At 55.2% G+C, this 21,357-nt stretch overlaps 1 protein-coding gene across 1 annotated transcript in view; it reads right to left on the bottom strand.

The window, feature by feature from the left end:
- Positions 1-215: 215 nt before the first annotated feature.
- Mn1 (MN1 proto-oncogene, transcriptional regulator) overlaps positions 216-21,357 on the bottom strand; it is a 43,552-nt gene continuing 22,410 nt past the window's right edge. The window contains exon 2 of the mRNA XM_003478351.5: positions 216-2,935. Coding sequence (XP_003478399.1) covers positions 2,754-2,935 — 182 coding nt within the window. The 3' untranslated portion in view covers positions 216-2,753. The remainder of the gene's footprint in view (positions 2,936-21,357) is intronic.

Genomic DNA, 21,357 nt, shown 5'->3' with positions numbered 1-21,357 from the left:
TCAGCGACATAAGTGCCTGCCTCACAAGCACACAGTCATGAGTTCGATCCCCGGTACCAAAAATACACACACACACACACACACACACACACACACACACACACACACACGTACTCACCCCAGCATCCAGACCTGCACCCCCATAACCCAGAGAACAGGAAGCATCCCAAGGAGATGGGGAGGAACAGCAAGCCCCACCCACAAACATACCTCCGTCACCATTAACGTCATATTTATTGTTATTTAGCTGCTCAGGAAAACATATACAGGTATATACAATATGCATGAATAAGGAAGACTGCACTTTACATATTTTTTTAAAAAAGAAAGAAAAAAATAACACTCAATTTCATGAGCTATTGTCACAGTCTTCCAACCAAGCATTTCAGAAATGAATTTCTCTTAAGAGTCAAAAAAGATGACAGGATTGCCTAACACACAGCAGAGTTAAGTTTTCATATTTTACATGTGCAACAACATTTCGTTTCGTTCCCGAAGAGCTCGCTATGCAGTACCGATTACCAGTGTTCGGGGGCTCGTGCGTCGGGTGTGTTTCTCATTTGCTTTTATTCTTTCCATTAAACCAAATTTAATGAAATTACATCCTTTTGCTTAAGGCTGTTTTAAAAGCTGTTCCATTCTGGGGTCGTGGGGAGCGAGAATGTTTAAAACTTCAGAGGTTTCCAAGATTTTGAGCTCATGGCCAAATGCTGATGGAGTCCACGCTGGGAAAGTCAAAGACAGAAGTTAAGACGCTTTGCTCCCCGGCCTTAAGCAATTAAGGAGAAACCATTCCTGTTTAAAAAGGAAAAGGATGAAATTCTCGAACAGCTGTACATAGCAGGGGTGGGGGTCCTCCTCTGTCCACAATCCGGCCGCTTCTCCCGCAGCCCACGCAGGGGGAACGTCCATCCGTCCCTCCCCATGCCCGTGGGAGCACGGGACCTCGACAGCTCGAACTTTCTTGCTGTTACCTGAACACCACCTGCTCTGTCTGCCCTCTGCAGCTGGGGTCTGTCCCTGGCCAGGCTGTCCAGCAAGAACCTCGGACACCTGGACTCAGACCTCAGCCTAAAGGGCCTACCAAGGAAAGAGGAGGAGGGAGATGGAGGAGCGAGGGTTTTCTGGACGCTGCTCTGGCTTTGCTGAAGAGTTCTTTGAAATAAACAATATGGGTGTTGTGTAGTGAGCCCCAAACCTGAAGGTCATTTGCAAAAAAAAAAGCTGGACCTGTAAACTCTGGGAGAGTGGGATGGCTCAAAACCCAAAAGTTAAGGGGGACACCCTCGGCCACCACAACGGAAATAAGATAGGAAGGAAGAGTCACCCATGGACCCGCCAAGGAACCTACACGCCCCCCACAACCCCACAAGTCACAAATGCCTTTGGCGTGGGCATCACCACTCCCAGGGGTACCCATCCCGGCCCTCACCAGGCCTCTGGGGCCACTGCTTAGCTCTGCCTCCTCATGAGATGGGGGACATGGTTCTAGTTTTAAAACAGAGTGAAATCAAATCAGATGGGGAAACGCAGGGTTAAACAACAAAAGGCCCAGGAATCGAAACCATTAGCTGCGTTCTCTGGGTCCCTCCTCTAAGCCGCCAGAAGTTTGCAAAGAAAAATCTGAAAAAGGGGGATTTCTTTCAGGGTGAGTTAGGGGCTCTTCATCCCTCCCAGGATGGGACTGGGGAGTGGATGAGAAAAGTGGGGAGACACCCCCAGGCCACTTCTTGCCCAGAGTGCATGGCCAGGAAAGAGCAAGGAGCCCGGCAACCAGGCCTCTGAGCTGGAAGGGTCCACCCTCTGGCCCACACTCTGCAAAAGGCAGAACTGGCACCCTGCAGAGGGAGCCAAGGAGGGCGGGAGGGAGGCCCAAAAAGGAGAGGAGAGGAGCCTCCCATCTAACTTCCTGTCCCCCAGCTCCCTCCACTGCACCCTTCCTGAGCAAAGGGACAGAACAGAACACAGCCCGAGGCCCAGAGTGTGTCTGTTGGAAAGAAAACCATTCTCTCTCTCTCTCTCTCTCAATCTCAACAGACAAAACAAAGTCACAGGCAGAATACCTAAGAAGGGTATTAATTGTTTGGCTCCCGCGTGACCCGTGACAGCTGGATGTCCATGTGTGACACTGTGATGCCGGTCTGATCTGACTTTCCCCGGCCATAGTCCAGGACTGCTACTCTCAGGGTTACCATTCTCATAGTGAGCAAAGCAGAGAGGGAGGAGGAAAATAAAGCAAGGGTGGGGGCGGGGCAGAAAAGGAGAAAAAGAAGAAGAAAGGAGAATAAAAAAGGAAGCAATTCTTTTCTTATTATGAAATACTTGGACACACAAGCAGCATGATAATAAAACAAAGAAAGAGGTCATCTAAAAGTGTATGCCAAGATGACAGAGAAACGGGGGAGTCTCTAGCAGGAAAAAGGCTTCAGCAAAGTCTGCTAACTGCCGAGGGTTAACACTGGTAACATACTGTGGCAGACAGTTTCTTTAAAAAAAAAAAAATACTTTGAGGTTCCCCCGCCCCCGCCCCTTTAAATTAACCCTTTCGGGTCCATATGCCACTAAGCAGGTACCAATCAAGACCAAAAAAAGAAGGGGGAAAAAAAAGGAAAGGAAAGGAAAGAAAGAAAGAAAAAGAAAATCATCCACTCAGCAATAGTGGCCCTTTCAAATTAACAGCGGGGTGAGGGCAGGGGAGGGGAGGAGGGGGGAACACAGGGGCGCCTGGTTGGGGAGGGCCCTCTCTTGTCGATTCAAGTCAGGGCAGCCACAAATGTCCCAAATCTGTTGGAGATGTCGGAGTGCAGGGACCGCCAGGCGGGCACAGAGGCACGGGCCTTGGCATCACCCACGTCATCGGTGCAGTGGACAGACAGGCACTGCAAGTGGCTGCCGGGCTGGGTGGCTGAGGCCTTGCTCGCCGGGAGGTCGTGGGCTGCAGAGAGAGAAGGGAGAGAAGAGGTCAGTTAGCTAACAGGCTGGCTCTGGGGCTTGGTGGGTCAGGGTGGTTGCCCTTGGCTTGGCTGGGAGGCCTCAGCCGAGGGAACCTCTCATGCCTACTGGGTCTCAGTCTCCCCCTTGGAAAGTAAGAGTTGGCAGGATAGGCGGGATTCTGTCATTTCTGATGATCTAACATTCCCAAAAGACTGACCTGGGCATGTGGTCCAGGTTACTCAGGAAGGCTTCCTAGAGGAGGGGTATCTAAATTGGGCCCCAAAGGACATGTAGGAGTTGACCAGATCCAGTGAAAGTGTAGAGGAAAGGCCTGCCCACATCTAGAACACAGCTCGTTTTCTTGTCTTCCAGCTGGACGTTTGCTGAGGGGCTACCATGCCTGGGGACCTCCTCAGTCAGTGCCTAGCACTCCTCGGTAGCTGAGAGCCAGGAGGGAAAATGCGCTGCCCCAGCTCACACAGGAGCAGCACAGGGAGGGGCAGGCAGAGATGGAGGCCTGTGGTTCCCCACCTTCCTGTCTCTACCCCCATCCCTGGAGATTCTGTGCAGGGGGTGGAAGGGAGGAGCCCCGGGGCACCTGCTTCTGCTCTCATTCCCTCCCATCCTCTGGGCTTGGCCTTCTCCTCCTGTTTTATGGAGCCCAAGTCTACAGCCCAGAGACTTTGCTGGAGGCACACAGCTCCAACCCAAGGGTGGAGACTCCAGTCCCGCCCCACAAAGTGACCCAAGGCAGATACTTCCCCCGGAAAATGGAACACCCATAAGGCACACAGCGACCTGTCAGAAGCCCCAGCAACAAGGCCCTCTCGTGTGCACAAGGCACCTCAAAGCACAGAGCGCAGGACTCGGTACTCCAGGCAGTAAAGACTGTGAGTCTGAACTCAACCTCCTACCAGAACTGCACCGAGCCCCAGCTCCCGCTGCTGCATGACAGGTGTTGAGGACTGACGTGTGGGAATCTATTCTTTATGTCAATAAAAATCCCCTCGATTCCTGTCCCACTCAGCCACACAGACCCAGAAACACCACGCATCACAGCAATGTCCACATCTGATGCACTTGAGGTTAGGGGCCTGGCAACCATTCACACCTGAGTGTGAACAGGGCCAGATAAGCATCAGAAGTGGGAGTTCTAAGGTAGGAAAGGGAAGGTGCAGTCGTTTTGGAGGATGCTGCCAAGAGGCCACTGGCTATTTTATTTTTCCCCTTTCTCAGAGAGGGCAGGAACATGGGTTTAGTTATGGGCTGATAGGGCTGGGGATTTAGCTTAGCGGCACAAGCACCTGCCTTCCAAGCAGGGAGTCGTGAGTTCGATCCCCAGTACCGACACAAAAAAAAATGTTATGGGCTGATGGTGAATCTCTGCCTCTTTAGAAAGGAAATTGGGGTGGGGCCAAGCTTCCACAGAGGGCACAAACCCTGATAGTACACTCCACAACCCGCCAGCCAGGAAGACAGCAAGCCCAGCAGCCCTGGCCACCCACTTCCCTCCAGGAGCCCAACCTCAGCCCACAGAGAAAATCTCCCGGAGGGACAGGCCACGTGGCTGAGGCCAGGCCATGGGGGAAGACATGGGGATCCCCTCCCTGTAGGACCCGCGTGCTGGATAGAACCTGAGCTGCGGAGGAGGGAGCCCCTCTTCCTCCACTCTCTCATTCATTTGTTTGTAAGCCCTCAGGGCAGGCCTACAATGGACCAGGCACGGTGTGGGGTGGTGATACCAGTAGGCAGTGTCACTTTGGGGCCAGAGCACAGTCCCAGCTCCTAGGCTGTGTGACCCTCCCCGCCCCTCAGATGCCTGGTGGGTAACACGGAGACGTCTATGGCCTGGATCAGGAGGTCCCACTACAGGACCTGGATGGTCTACAGGCAAAGGACCCTTGCAGCTACCTAGAAAATCCTCAAAACCCCCTTTTGGGGGTTGGCAGGGGCACTTTCTGCCTGTGACATTGGCATCTCTGCCCCCTTTCACAGACAGGGAAGCTGAGGCATGGATCCCACAGTGGCAGAGCTGGGTGGTAAGGTGAAGCCATAGCCAGGGACTCCTAGGAACAGGAACCTTGGAAGGTGGAGGGACCGGGTGCAGGGTCACCCAGCACCCACAGACCCTGGATTCCAGTGACCCCAGTGCACAGCCCCCACACCTGCATACCTGAGCCCACTCATGAATGAGGAAACTGAGGCCCAGCAGGCAGAACCTGGACAAGACCAAGTCCAAGCTCCCAAACCCAGGTTCCCTCGCTCTGTGGCTGCAAACACCAGGAAGGTGAAAGTGGCTGGAATGTCCTGAGCACCGTTCCAGGATGCAGGATGCAGGTTAGCTCAGTGATGCCTGCAGATGGACCCCAAGGGCCAAATGGCCCAGAGCTGTTTCCTCCCAAGTCACAGCCCACTCCTCCGCAAGCTGCACCCCAGTCCCACAGACAGCAGGCCTCTGGCTCGGGCTGGATTGCAAGAGGTCATGCCAGGCACACAACAGAACATCTTCTGTGTGTTATCTAGCTCCACGCCCAGCCAGCCCAGCAGCCTGTGACCATCTCCCCACTTCAACAGAAGCACCTAGGGCTCAGAGAGAGTGAAGCCACGTGCAGTCCGGCATCCTCAGGGAACATTTTGAGGAGGATATTGTGCTTTGGTACTTGACAACCAAGCATGACCAAACTCATCCCCTCATCCAATTCATTTCAACTGGGGGACCCAGCACAACCTGCAACGGTGGCTCCCCTGGGCTACAGGGCCGCTGCCTTGATAAATCAGGCCCATGGAAGCTGCCTCAAGCCCCAACCTGTCCCAGCCAGAGAGACGCTGTCTGTCTCCAGGCTTCAGGGCATGGAGCAGGCCATCCCCCACTCCAGCACCCCAAGATAACACCGCCCCTCACCAAGCCCAAGGGTTAGGCCCTGGTATTACCCAGTGCCGGCAGACACCACGGTGTGTGGCCTTCCCTTGTGGGTTTCTGGCCTCCACCAGGCTGCGGTTGCAGTGGCACAGATAAGCTGGTACACAGCAGGTGCTCGGTGGGGTGTAAGCAACCTGCAGTGTGACCCCCAGCCCCGTCTGACACAGGGGGAGACACAGGGAGGCCACAGGGCCTGGTCGGCTCCCTCCTTTCAGCCAAGGATTCCCAGCTGGTCAGTCTGAGGTTGGTTCCTGGATGGCCCGTGTCTGGGCAGCGGGCTTCTGTCTTAGAACCTCGGTTTCCTCATCCATAACTTGGAGGTGAGTTCCAAGAGACCGGGATTCCTGGCAGGCCTGACTCAGCACAGCTTGGGGCACGTGAGAAAGACCTACTGGCAATGACTCAAGATCCCAGCTATGGGGATGGGGAGACAGAAAGATCACAAGTTTGAGGTCACGGTGCACATGGGGTCAGTCCCAGGGGAGGGCCATCTTTGCCTTAAATATATAACACCTCACTTGACTCAGGCCACACAGGAGCTGAGAGGTATGTGTGTGGCCGCCCAGCAGAAAGGACCGCAGGACAGTTTTAAAGCCATCTATTGCCTAAAGCTGGCCACTTGATGTCCACAGCCATGATCTAGGCCAGGACCAGACCCCCCTCCGGTCCTCCTCCCAACGCCCCTTCCAAGCCCTTCCTTCATCCATCACCCCTCTGCACCACACTGTCACCCTGTCCCTGTAATGCTACAGCCTTTGACAGGATCATTTTTGCCAACCAACTTCAAATCATGCCACCAAGGTCAGAGCTACCTCCTGTTTCCCCACTGCCACAAAAAGACCCGCAGTGGACTTTGCCCCATTCGCCTCTCAGTCCACACAGGGACAGGGGACTCCACTGTGGGAAGCATAGAGCAGGGTGCAGGTGCCCAAAGCTGCATGAATACTTAAAGTCATCTGTCCCACTTCCGTGGCTCAGCCAGTGCAGAGCTGCCATTGGTGCCTATGCAGGCAGCTGCCGCGCTCAGAACCTGAGTTCCGGGAAAGCAATGGGTTGGCGGTGGTGGAGGCCATGAGGAGGAGGAGGGACTGACCCATGTGGAGCACGGGGCATGCCGTACTCCCCACCAGTGTGACCGTGGACCAGAACAGGGGTGAGGGCAGTGTACCCGGGACTGACAAGGATGGGAATGTGGGAACAGTAAGGAACCTGCCTCCTGGCTGCTAAGAGGAAGCCCTGGGAAAGGTCCGAGGCTCTGACACTCACGGTTCTCAAGGCGAGGGAACAGATATGCAGTCAGAACCACCACGTGCCAGCTCCGAGCCATGGGGCAATTTCCCTGTGCACAGGTGGGGGCTCCCCCAGAGCACAGCAGGCGAGTGAGAACTCCTGGCATATTTTTAACGGCACTTATGTAAGAGACAGTGTGGGCCCCAGAACACGGCAGAGCGCCTCTCCGGCTCACCTGCTGGAGCCCGCAGAGGCAGATGTGCTGCGGTTCCTCCCATTCTTGGGCTCAGCAGGGGTGAGGGGAGAGATGCTGGTTTCTGTGACAGCTACCACTCTGCTGGGGGCCGGTCCCTGAGGCAGGCCAGGCAGCCACAAGGCTGGGCCCCTCCTCTGGGGCCTTCATCCTGCAGCCACAGAGCCCTGGAACTCCCCAGACACACACAGGCACACCCATGACGCCGACCCCTGAAGTTCCTGCTACCTGTGTACAGATGGGCTGCGCCAGTCCCGCCCATGCTAGCCCTGGGCATCTCAAGTGGCTCTTCACCGGGTCACCCCAAGTACCAGCGAGGGAAGAGGCTGCCTCCAAAACCCACCTCCTTTTTCCTGCCCCGTGGCCCCACCTCCAAAACCCACCTCCTTTTTCCTGCCCCGTGGCCCCACCTCAGTCCAGGTCCCCACTGACTGCTGCCCCCTGGCCTCCTCTCCTCTGTGAGCCAGCAGCACCCTAAGCACCAACCACAGTGCACTTCACTGTTGCGTAAACCTTCCACGGCTTTTCCCTGCCCCAGGATGAGGTCCCCACTTTGGCACAGTCTCCCTCTTTGGGTCTCTGGTCTCATTTCCCTGTTTCTTTTCCATTCCTAGAGCCCCAGCTACGCAGTCCTTCTACAGAGCGCCGATCCTTGTCACCTCCAAATGCTGCTTGGTCTAAAGCACCCTCCCTCCTCACCCCTGCTCCCCCCCATCCTACCTGGCTGCCACCAATGCTCTTCAGACACCCCCTATTCAAGCCATGCGACCCCTGCTGGCACACACACCTCACACACACCTCACACCAGCCAAGATGGGAAGTATGACCTCTGGTCCCGGCAGAGGAGGCATCAGAGCCTAGGTGCGTCCTGAGGGCTTCTGACGACGGAAAAAACCCTGTGGGGTTTGGAGTAGATGAGCAGGTCTGTACCTTGGTCCCTGGCATTCTTCCCTGCAGGCCAGTCACCTTTCCTCCCTACCCTCCCGGCGGGGGGGGGGGACTGAACCCATTCCTAGCAGGGCAATGCCGGATCCATGGGGCTTGGCCGGGGTGAGGAGTCCCCCGCCCCACACCATGGAAGTGACATCACAGATGTTACAACTCATTGTGATTGTGTGGGGCACTGGGGATAGAACCCTGGACCTCACACATACTGGGCAAGCACTCCCCCTGAGCTACACCCAGCTCCTTCAAAGAAGCTTACCTTGCACCTGATCCCTATGCAGGTGGCCCCTAAACCCAACTGGAAGCCTTGCAGCGCCAGGGGCCTCATGCACACTGGATGCAGGGGCAGGAATAGCCGAACTCAGCTGGGTGTCTGGGAGCAGAGGGGGGGGGGCTACACACGGCCACCCTCTGAGGGAGAAAACAGGGAACTGCTACAGTTTCCCTTCCCCACATCCAGCAGCCCCATCTTGAAGTCAGGGACCCAGGCTCCATGGTCATTTGTATCTCAGCTCTGACGCCCACCAGTTGCATGATCTCAGGTGAATCAGTGAGCTGGGCCTCTGTCTCCCCATCACAACTGTCCGGAGAAGGCCAGAGGCGACCACCTGGAGACCCAGGCCAAAACTGAGCCTGACACACTGCACAGCACAGTGTTGGGTGTTTTCATGAAAGACACATTCTCAGCCCTGCTTGGCAGGAGCCCTCCCAAAGCTGGGGACCTCAGGCACTTTAACCAAGCACAGTGACCCACACCCACACCCCCAGGGAATGGAATGGAGGAGCAGGGGCCAGCAGCTCCCCAACCCAGCCTGCCACCTGTGTCCCCAGCCCCTCTGATCTCCCGTCACTGATGATAGTTACCATGACAACACAGAGCCTGTGGGCCACAGATCCATTCCACCCTGCCGGGCCATCCCAGGACCCAGGCAAGAGGCCCAGGTGCTTCCACCTCCGGGAGGCGGTGCTCCAGGCCCGAATAGTGGCCTTAGCAAAATCACACTAAGAAAGGAAAATGTCCCTGGTCAAATCCTGACAGTCCCTGGCAGATGCTGCATCCCTCCTCTCTCCCACCTTCTTAGCCCACCTCTCTCCTGTTCATCCTCCCTCCTCATCTTCCCAACCATCTATCCACGCGCTCTCTCGCCCTCCCTCTCCCTTTTGCTCTATTCTGCTGTTTGGTGGTTTGAGACAGGGTCTTGTTACATAGCCCAGCTTGCCCTGGACCGTGCTGCGCTCCCAAGCCCTGGGTTTGCCTCTTGTTCTCCATCTTTCTTTTCATTCCCAGCTCTGAGGACTGATCCTGGGGGTGCTGCCCCACCACACCACATCTTCAGCCAGACTGGGACCTCTGGGGAACTATCCTGGGGACAACAGTCGCTGCCCGGCCCATGCTGCTCCATGGCCCCCGCTTAGGAGCTCCAGCCACACGCCAGCCTTGCAGGGGCCCTCTGCCCTCGCACAGAGCTGGACTCCACGAAAGCCCCCTCCGACAGTCAGGGGCCCTGACCCCCTTCGCAGGGCCCGGAGGGTGAACACAGGGCTGCGGTGACAGTGAGGGTGGGGCGGTGGTTGCCAGGCCCTGGCAGCCTAGGAAGTTAATGCAAAGTGACTTGGCTGAGGGCAGCTGTCATCTAGATTGAGAGCTGGCCAGGGGCTCGGGGAGGAAAAGCATCAAGGGCACAGGCAAAGCGGCCACCCAGAGCTGGGGGCAGGACCAGGCATAGGGACAGACCCATGCAGGGGACCGTTCCCACCTCGAAAGGGGTGGGTGGGTGCCAGGGCTACGGTCCACAGGGTGGGTGGAGGGACCAGGCTGAGCACTACCGAGTGGCCTCATCCTGCAGCCTCCAGCCACGAGGGAGGCAGTGACCCGTGACAGCTGCGGCCCACACGCCCCCAGCCACTCCTGACCTGATGCTGCTGAGACACAACAGCTCGGGGGGAAGAAGAGCGAGACTCCCTCCGCAGCCTGCAGCTTCCCTCCTGATGGCCAGCAAGGGGGCACTGGTTGGAGGGGACTGTGTGGAAATCAACCCCCATGCCTCAGTTTCCTCGCCAGGGAAACAGAAACAGAGACGTGTCCTCCTCACAGCAGCAGGGATGCAGCCATATTGCAAGCTTCACACTCCGTTTCCTACTGCCCAGTTCACGGTGCTGTTGTGAACCCTGGCTCCCACCCAGCCCCCATGCCTTTTCTTGTTAAGATTCGCCTATGTGACATCAGACCGGATTCTGGCTGGCCTTAGGCAGGACACTGTATCTCTGAGTCCCAGCACCCTACAAGTAAACTGGGACAACCTGGCCTTTCCCTGAGTTCCCAGCATACCAGCTGGCATGGGTAAGTCATTCAACAAACACCTTGGTTATTAAATAAGAAAAATACATACATTCCTTTAGAAGCCCACTTTCAGCTCTAGGAGGGAGGCAAAGGCCCATTCAGCCAAGAATCTGAGTCTCAGAAAGCAAGGCTGCAAAGGACCAATGTTTGGTGCAGAGTTCTGGGGCTGACGGCTCCTCCCTCACCTAAGAGTCTGCTTTTTTCTTGGGGTGAGCAGGGATGGCAGACAGCCAGCTCTGCATCTAGGTTCCCAGAGAACCACTGTGTCCCCAAGGAAGGACTGCACAGGAACAGCCACGCTCCAAGACACATGCCCACCCCAGCACTGCGGGGCTGCATGACCCAGAAGGAGCCCCCTCAGATCCCCAAGTCTCCATTGCCTCCCCTGAAGAACAGTTTCTGTCATTCCCAGCTTCAAAGAGAGGACGAAAGCTCCAGGTCCCCAAGTGCTACTCAGTGTCCTACTGCTGCCATGGCTCCCCCAACCCTGGCCTGGGCAGCCCACACAAGTCAGATGGCAGGGAGGGGGACTGACGGTGTGGCCAGAAGCAAGTGCAGCACACCCAGTGTGGACCCCAGCTCTGTATGTGAAGCCCACCGCAGCCCGTTCCCCAGAGCTCCCAGTCTGGCTGAGAGGTGTTCACACAGACCTGCAAAGCAAAGCAAAAGGCCACCTGTGTTTGGGGTCTCAGCCAGGAACCTGGGGACCCAGAGAGACTTCACAGAGGGGCCTTGTCTTGCTAGCAGTGGGGAGCAATGGAAAGCTTTTGAGCACAGGCAGTATATCAGGAAAGTCAAAATCGTTAAGAAGCCTCCGCCTCATTCATTCTGGCCTTGGCACAGGGCATCTGACTTAGAAACATACAAGACTCTCTAACTCTAAACAGAAGGGAGATAAGAGTTTCCCTTTATCCCCACTCCCCAGAATGCACCCAAAAAGCTCTTAACCAATAGGGCTGCTTTTGAGTCACAGCTGTAACTCAAGTCCCAAGAAACCTAGCCCAGCTCCTAATCACCCCTGCCACATCCAGATGGTAACCCCTATAAGGGACACCTCATCTCTGTACCTCCACCTTCCCTCCTCACACCCAATGGGATCATCGTGTCCAATATCAATGAGTTCTCTCTGAGGCTACATTAGGGAAACTGAGGCCCAAGGAAGTGCTAATGTGCAATCCAGGCCCTCGCACAGGAAGCAGAGAGGCGAGGGTCCACCATTAGCCCCTGTGTTCCTGTTGCCTGTGAGATGAGGTCCTACACCCACAGGGCTGAGTGACATTCCAGAATAGTCACAATGGCAGGTGACAGTGGCAGCCATACCCATCCCAGGTCATCCTCTTACGCTCACTAATCCTTGCCATAACCCTGGGGCAGCACCTAGTCACAGATGCAGAACTTCCAGGTTAGCAGACCACGGTCACACTCAGCCGGCCCCTGCCTGTGCTTGCAAATGCAGCTTTATTGGAACACAGCCACACGTGTGTGTTTATGGGTTGTTTGTGGCTGTTTCCATGGAGTTGCAACAGAGACTACTGGTATCGGTCCGTGTTCTCCTGAGAAACAATAGCCAACAAATATCTGGGCACCCCAGGACCTGGTCAAGTTGACACATAAAAGTCACCATCATGTTGTATAAACCAAAAACCTAAAACACTGGCTGGCAGCCCTTGTGTAGAAAATGTTTGCTGAGCCCTGAATCTGAGCCTTGCAGAGGTGACATCAGTTGTTCAGGTTCACAGGAGGAGGAAGCAGCAGCCAGCCACCCAGGAGACACTCAGTGCACGCTCTGCAGCTGGAGGACTTCACCACGGCCCTCCCGTATTCAGAGGGTCCTTATTGTTCACTGGGGCCGTCCCCCTTCTGGGGATATAGTGAAAACCTTCCTACCTCCTACTTAAAAAGTGATTCGGTGTTAAATGGGGTCAGGTGACGGTTATAAAAGTCAGAAAAATAAGAAGCCAGTCCAAGGTGCGTCCACAACAGCAATAAGAAAGGAGCAGGTGCGGCTGTGCACACCTGTATCTCCAGCTACTTGAGAGGCTGAGGCAGGCGGACCCCAAGTTTAAGCTCATCCTGGGCAACTTAGGCAGCTGGGATGTCGCTCAGTGGCAGAGCAGCCCTGGGTTCAAGAAGAGAAGAGTGGGTTCCCTGATGCACAGCAAGGCCACCTTGGAGGGACAGAGGATGGAAGTGCCAGGTCCCGGGAGCCTGTGTGGAGCAGAAGGGCCTGGGCAGGCCAGCCGGAGGGTGGGAAGCAGGACACTGGAGAGGGCAGGTAAAAGACAAAGCAGACAGTAAAGGCCGGGTTCCTGGGGCCCGAGCAGACACAGGAGGCAGAGTGCGATGCCCAGGCCCTGTGATGCTTTAGCTGATGGGTCTTATTTATCCTCCTGACCCCTCCATCGGGGTCAGAGCCATACAACACAGCTGGTAAATGGCAGAAATGGATGGGAATCTGGGTCTGTGTGAGTCTAGCACCTGAGTTAGTTTAACCAGCCCCTGGCATCTGTCTGCCTAGGGGAGAGTGATAGGATGGGTGGAGCAGTGGGAGCCCCTGTGGGCTTAGAAAGCTCAGGATGATTATTACATCAGTGCACTAGGGAACAAAGCCCCCAGGGTACTTGTGTTTGGCACACCCATCCTTGGCTGTCACTTCCAGAGGGTTCCTCTGGCAAGAGGGTGGCCCAACACAAACAATCCCAAACTTGATTCTCCTCGAGGCTTGGCTCAGCTCTCCCATGCCAGGAAACCAGGATCTGGCTCTGCCTAAAGCTGGCTGTGCAACCTCAGGTACACCACTTGCCCTCTCTGTGCCGCCATCCACTTTGTCCTTGGCAGGAGAGCTGCCTGCCAGGACTGTGACTCTGTGACTTGAACAGGCCACCAAGTGGCTGTCCTCACCCCCAAACTGCACCATGGACTGCTGGGAAATGTTTGCTAGTCTCTCTCTTGGGGTAGCAGAAGGATTGAGTGGCACCAACTAGCTGAGCCCCAGGATCATCCGCTGCGCCCATCCTGTTGCTGGCACTGACCTGAAAAGGTGGGGTGTGGGCCCGGGGGACAGGGAAGCACCGGGTGAGTAAGTCAGCCCCAGCCTCACCTTCCCACACAGGCTGCAACACCCACACCCCACCTCACAGGAGGATTTTCTGCATTTGGGTTACATCTCTGGGGTGAAGAAGCACCCAGAGCTGCTCCTCCCGGCAGAGGTCACAGCCCCTTGTCCCTGGGGCCTTCTGAAGAAAGCAGAACCAGACCCTAGAAGACAGGGCTGAGTGGTGCTGTATTCTGGGGAAACTGAGGCTGGAGAAGGGTAACTCAGGGGCAGAAGCATGACTAGCTCAGCCCCAGCCACCTACGGGAAGCACCGTGTCCACCACTGTCCCCTACACCTGGCCACCACTGTCCACCCTCCCTTGCCCTGGCCAAGTCATCATGTCCTCCTCCTTAGAGGCCTCCCCAGGCCCTCAGTGGGCTCATGTTCCCTGTAATGTAACACTTCACATGGACCCCGACTTCTCATAATTGCCCTGTCTGTCTCAGGACCCCGAGACCTTAAGGCCCACGAACCTGACTGTCTGGTCTCTTGTATTCCCCACTGTGGCCCTGACACCCAGTGCTCAGAAGTCTCCCGCCTGTGTGTGTTGACTGCATCAGTTCCCAGTGATAGAAACAACCTCTAAAAATGGAGGGTACAAGACCCAAAACACAACACAGGCCCTGGGCCTGCAGACAAATCTGAAATGGAGCTTCCAGGGCCTTTCTGGGGGCAGTTACACACCGGCCTTCACCAGTAGGGCTGCCTCCTGTCCTTGCCCAAATTGCCTGCGGCCAAGGAGGACACCCACCAGCACAGCCTTCCCTGTAAGGCGGGAAAGTAGGCTCCTCCAGTTGATCTGAGATCCTGCCAGTGGGTGAAGAAACCTTAAGATAAAGATTCCTTTAACATGGACAGCACACCACAGCTGTCCCTGGGGTACGCTGACAAGTGCCAGCCCTCTCTTCCTGCGTGGGGAGTCTGACCCAGGACCCAGCCATCAGCTCCACCGGCCTGAGAGCAGCCTACTGGGACAGTGTCTGGGATGATTTTTAAGTGGACTCCAGACAGAAGCACTTGGTTGCTGACCCTTCCCTGCCCAACACCCTCTTTGGGCAGGAGGAGGGGTGTGGGATGGGGTGTCACTGTGTGTGTTTTGATGATGTTAGAAGGGGCAGGTGTTAGAGCACTGCAGGGTAATGTAACTGAATGTTTGCCAAGGAAAGGAACCCGGCCTCCTACACATTTTGCACCTATCACCACACGGAATCCCGCCGTCAGAGGACAGGGCTGTTGCTCCTTTCTAAAGGATGCAGACATAGGTTCAGAGAAGTCCAGTGATTTGCTCAATGCCACACAGCAAGAGAGCAGCTAAGGCGAGATCCAGGAGAGTCAGTTTCCAAAGCCTCTTTTACTTTTGACCCACACCAGAAAGAGACAGAGACAGAGTCAGAGACAGAGACAGGAGAGGCCTAAAGGGAGAGAGGAGAAAGGAAAGGACAAAACACGCTTCCCTCTGTCCTTAAGGCCCACCCCCTGCCTTCTTTCGTGGTCTGCCCACTGTGACCTGGTAGCATCTGTCCGTTTCCTACTCTGTCTGGGCCCAGAGTATGATGACAGCCCAGTATACAGGTCCTCTGAGGGGCCAGATCTAGTCCAGGCCCCCACCCACAGAGGCCTGTGGTGCAGAAGAGCAAGGCTCCTCCTCTGTGCAGAGCCCACCCACTGAGTTTGCAGAGGCGGTTCCCGTGGGCGGAGCTCCAAGACGCTGCTTGCCTCTGCTGCCAAGCAACAGGCTCTAACCCAAGGACCTGCCCCGAGTTCCTGGGGCATCACTAGTGGATGACCGATGACTGATTAAGAGAGCTCTTGCAGCTCCAGGACCCTGGGAGTCCAGAACTGTGACATCCAATCAGGTAGCCACCAGCACAGGGGAGTTCTGCATTTTTAGTGAAAGGAAATTTTAAAATCAATCCCTCACTCTGGAACCTTAGTGAAAACAGCCTGGGGCTAGCTTGCTGTATTTCAGGTGTTTGGTAACTACCTGTGGCCAGCGGTTGTCACTGGATAGGGTAGCGAGAGGACATTTCCATAATTGCAGCAAGTTCTATGGGACAGCATAGAAGCTGCCCTTCAGTCTCTCTCAATCTGCATCACTGGCTGCCAAGACAACCAATTTTTATTGCAAAAGGCAATCTCCATCAAAAGGCAATAGGAAAGTTCCATAGATTGAGATAAATGTGGGACTGGGAGGAGCCACAAAGGTTTCTTTCTAGAATCATTAAAAACATAAAATGTCTAACAGAGCATTTTTTTTTCTTGCACCCACAGCAGGCATTGCTAATCAATTGTAGCACTGCCTCCTACAGGATCCAGGCAGCCTCTGACTTTCTCAACACAATGCTATAGGCAACCAGGACTAATCACTTGACATTTGACACCGACTTGACACTGACTCTTAATCCCACCTAGTGCAACTACAAAGGAGGAACCAAAGCCCAGTGAAATACCATGACCTGCCCAAGGTCAGTTGATAGATCAAGGCCAAGCTGGGATTAAAACCCACACTTCCTGCCTCTTATCTCTCCATCAGGCCTCCCCCTTAAACCTCTGGATGGCTAAAATCCACAATCCTTAGAAAAAACACCTGGACACTCAATGACTGAAAACTTAAAAATGAGGATAATAAGAACAGTGATGCCAATGTATTGATCACCCGCTACATGGCGGGCCCCAGGCTCAGTTTTCACTGCGGTGTCCTTTGTTCTTATGACAGTCTGTAATGTATGTAATATTCTCATCTTCTGGACAATGAATAAAGGGAGATGTGAACACCCAAGGGGACCTGCCCCAGGTCACAGTCACTAAATGCCAATCGTGACCAATATGGGCGATTTCAGAGTCCATAGCCTAACCTGGGGTGTAATCTGTATCTCCATTTATAGCACCCCTGATTTCAGTACTCTCTGGCCAGCACAGCACACGCTCCCATGATTCTGAGCCACGAGGCTGTGCAAGTTATCGCTGCCGCCACCCCACCAGCACGGGCATATGCCAGGCAAGTGCTCCAATCCTGAGCTACATCCCCAGCCCTTTTATTTAGCTGTGAGGCATAGACTCACAAAGTTGCCCAGGCTGGTCTTCATCGTGCTGTCCTCCTGCCTCCTGAGCAGCTGGAATTACAAACATGCACAACCACATGCGTGATTTCGCCTGAACTTCAGAACTGCTAAAGGGATGAGAAAGAGAACTTCCCATTCCCTGCAATCCGGCAAGCACCCAGGATGGGGAATCCAGTGCACGGAAAGAGGTCCAAAGGACAGTGATTCCCAGGCAGAGAAGCTGAGGCTCAGGGAAGAAAGGACGGAGGCCCTGGGCCAGTGTGCTTTACAATACCAAAGTGCCGCACAGGATCCCGAGGCCTTTCCAGGCAGACTCCGGGCCAGGCAGGAAACTGTGGGCTCAGCCCACTCCTGCCTTTCCCAGCTATGTGACCTTGAACAAAGCACTTTCCCTCTCCCTGCCTTGTTCTCCCTGCAGCAGCAGTAAGTCCTGCCTTGGTCAAAGAGTACACCAAAAACTGTAAAGACACAGGTGTAAACCATAAAAAGAGAGGGTCATCACAATAAACTTCGCAGTGCAAACCTGTTTTAACTTACTCTTAAATAAACCCATAAAAGGCATTTTAATGTGGAACTGGGAGGAGAGGGGGGTCAGAAAACTACAGCCCACGGGCTAAATCCAGTCTACCATCTGGTTTGGGGGTTTGAGGGATTTTCTTACAGTGCAAGAGCTAAAAAATCTTTGTTTCACGTTTTGTAATGGTTGAAAAAAATAAAAAGTTGTCTATTTCATGACGAATGAAAATTTTATGAAATCCAAATTTCAGTGTCCATAAGTGAAATTGAGTCAGAACACAGCCACAACCATGGGGGCCACCTCTGCCTGAGGATACCCATGTTGGTACGAGTGACCGAGAACTTGGGATATGTAAAGCCAACAACAGTATTTACTGTTGGGTCCTTTACAGAAAAAGGCCAACCCCTAGATTAATTTATAGAATGATTATTGCTCCCATTTTACAGATTAAGAAAACAAGTTCCCCCAAAAGGAAGTGGTTTGCCCAAGGCCCCAAGGCAAGGAAGCAAAGTTGCTAGGACTGGAACCTTGGACAGGAAATGCTGCACCTGGGATTGCGTTACTGGAGATAGAGATTTAGGATCTTCCAGACAGGATGTGACCCAAGACATGCTTCAGGCCACCTGCTGAGGACTCTAAGCCCAGTGCTATTTGCTTCGACCCTTCAGATATAACATAAGGGTGAGGAAAGGGGCTATCACATCCTTCCAGGAGCTCTGTGTCCAGGGAGAAATCACTGCTATGGGTTGCAGGCCCAGTGATGGGGTGTGCGGGCAGGGTACACCCAGCACCAACCGGCCCCGCGCCCCGGCCAGCGGGCACCAACGCAGCTGCCTTCGCCCCGCTACCTTACTGTGTCTCGGCAGAGAAATTGCCCAAGACTAATTGCAAGTAATATTTAATTTTATCACAGATAATTACATGAAATTAATCCGACTTCTACCTGGAAGCACTCCGGTACCATCTGCCTTTCCAGGGAGCCGGGTGGAATCGAGGCACACAGGAGCAATAGGGTGTGGGGAGAAGGGAGAGGGCTGTGAGCTGCCTATGAGTGGGCCGCGGCTGCTACCAAGTCAACCAGGAGCGATAACACAGCACTTAGGTGGCACCAACTGTATGCCTGTGCCCCGCTCTGTATGGTGCCACCTCCCACCTGACCCCAAGACAACCCTGCAGGCACAGAAGCCTGTCCATCACGGCAGATGGCACAACGGCACAAGCCAGCTCCGGGGAAGCCCTCCACAGAGTGGCCTTTTCCTAGCTGCCTGAACGTGGCCAACTTGCTGGCTGGGCCTCAGTTTCTCACCCGGCAATGAGAACAGGGTTAACAGTTTCCCCTCACGGTTCCGAGGAGTCCATGAGAGCACAGAAATCACACTGGACGCGGCTTTGGGTGTCAGTAAGCACTTGTGGCTCTGTGTCCCCCTTATTGCTCGCACCCCATCCCCTAACTACCACTTTCTCTGGCACCATCGTCACTGTCACCACCCGCCTTCCCATCCCTAACACTGCCATCGCTGTCGTGAGGCACGGCCACAGCAGCAGGGCCTCCTGCCTTCGTGGGGCTGGTCAGAGGCTGGGGTGCCCCATCAGGAGTGGCTCTGGGGACGGCCCCACTTCCTCAGCTGCCCAGGGAGGCCCCCCACACAGAGCCTCTGAGCCAAGAAGCATGAACAAGGCTCTGCACAAGCTTGGGAGCCCAGGCCACCCCTCCCCAGACTCTGGCCCCCCACCTAGCCCTCCAGGAGCCCCATTTGGGGGCCCAGGCCCCCCAAGGCACTGAGAAGAAAAAGAAGCCCCTCCCCCATGGCGGCTGCCATTGCCAGCCTCCCCGAGGCCCGAGGGGGCCCAGAGCTGCTCTGAAAGGCCGCTGGGCGCCGGGGGGCTCATTCAGCTGTTTTCGGGTGGCTCCAATGAGTCCATTTTACAGCGGCAGAATATTAAACAGCTCCCGGGGAAGCAGATGCTGGGCTTTGGTTTCAGATGGAGGTAAGAAGGGAGGCCTCGGGCCAGTGAGGGAGAACTTAAGTTCTGCCGGAGGCCGCTCCAGACCTTTCCAGGCAGCCAGGCCATGTGGTTACCATCTTGATGGATGCCAAGGCAGGTCCTGAGGGTCCAGCTGGTCCCTCAATTCTCTGAGTCCTTGTAGCTCCTCCAAGAGGTAGAAACTCCAATGGTGCCCATTTTACAGAAGGGGGAACGAAGGCAGACAGATGCAATATAACCTACTCCAGGCAATACAGGAGAGGGAGCCAGAATTCAGGCCCAGCCCCCAAGCAGCATCTGGGCCCTCTAACTGCAGCACACGGAGCCCGAAACCTGGAACACTCCTGGAGCCGCCGAGAGCTCTGCCTCCCCTGTGCTCAGACTTCCCCCACTCTGTGGAGCACCCATCCTACGTTCCATTATTCTAATAATAACCACGGCTTCTGCACAGCCTTCGTGGAGGCTGCAAAACGTGTCTGAGCATATGGCTTCCTCTAAGCTATACCACAGCATCCCCCTTCCAGATGAGGAAACTGAGGCCCAGCCATCGGGGTGGACCCCAAAGCCACTGCTCAGTGGAAGACAAAGCCATGAAGAGGACCTCCCTGCCTCGGCCACAGACTTCGGTCCAGACTCAGGCTTCTGGCTGACCAAGGAAGCTGGCCTCAGCTCCCACCAGCAGAGCATGGAGAGGTCAGATCACCTGGCCAGGGTCACACGGCCCTAGTTCAGAGACCAAACCTTTGGGCCTCCTGCTTCTGACTGTCACCGGGGACCCTGTGTCCCCGGCCACCCACACAGGTGCTGACCTAACACAGCTTCTTCCTCTCAGGCCCTCGCTACTGTTTCTTGTCTCCATCCTTAGGAATAAAGGATAACAATGATGATTCCTGCATTCAGGTTTACCTGGCACGTGTCAGTGACCATAAGGTTTTGGGTACAAGCAAAGTTTAGTGCCCAGAGCACTCACAAGGGGACACCACCACTGTCTACTCAGACATGAGGAAATGAGAGCTCAGGGACAATGTGCCTGACAATTACACAGCGCCCCTATGCCAGGACAGCACTGCTAGGGACCGACCTATGCCACTGAAGGCCTTGTCCCTTATCACCTGGGCAGCACCCCAGGAACACCCCCTCTCCTAGGCCCCATTTCAGACCATCCAACTCACGTTGCCCTTGGGTCACTCCATGGGTGACAGGAAACCCAGTGGCCATGAGGCCTGAGCTTGTAGCCTTTTCCCCCACTGCTATGGACCCGTGGTGTCCCCAAGTCCGGGCAGCCTGGTCTGGAGGGCAGAAAGCGCAGGAGACAGACCCAGCTCTGCGCTTGTAAGCCCTCAGGCAGGCCTTCTCCTTCTCGGCATTCACCCAGTCAACGGTTTCTCAAGGGCTGGGGGTGCAGTGTGTGACACCCTGGCACACCCTAAGCTCCCCATGCCCATCCCTGCCATTTCAGTGGCCACAGAATGGCATCAGAGTCCAGAAGCAACATCGGAGCCCAACTGCTCCTGTCCCTGGATTCTGGGGAGCTCCAGTAGGCAGGAGGCAAGTTCAGTCCTGGAAACAATGCACCCCAACTCCCTCCCTGTCTGTGTTCAGCTGGGAGAGCGGAGACTGTCACCACCCCTGAGCCTCCTGTAAGTCTCCTAGGATACCTCCTAAGACGCTGATGGGATAAAGCAGTGGAATGGCCTTGCCCCATGACACAGCATCCCAAGCAGCTAGTGTCTCAGCCCTAATACCTTAAGCACCTGATACATGGAGCACACAGAAACAAAAAGCACGGCTGGGCATTCTAAGGGAGGCCACCGCACGTAGCTTAATACTCTAAAAATGACAACGTCCCCAACTGCTGTGAAGAGTGGGGAGCGGGGCCTGTGGCCTGGAGTGTGCAGGCAGGGGCTGGGCTCCAAAGGGTTAAGGCTGCTCTGGTCTCTCCAGAGGGGACAGGCAGCAGCTGAGGCTGCCCTTGCTCCTGCTGCCTGAAGCCTGACCCCTGACATTTCCACTCCCCGCTGCACTTGCATTTAAAAAAGGGAAGGAAAAAACTGGACCGGTGCACAGGGGGC

Source organism: Cavia porcellus, unplaced genomic scaffold, assembly GCF_034190915.1.
Source record: "Cavia porcellus strain 051 isolate PalLab524CR breed Dunkin Hartley unplaced genomic scaffold, mCavPor4.1 scaffold_16, whole genome shotgun sequence".
In the NCBI taxonomy this organism is placed as follows: domain Eukaryota; kingdom Metazoa; phylum Chordata; class Mammalia; order Rodentia; family Caviidae; genus Cavia; species Cavia porcellus.
Note: the sequence above shows the minus strand (reverse complement) of the source record. Positions and strands in the feature narration are given on the sequence as shown.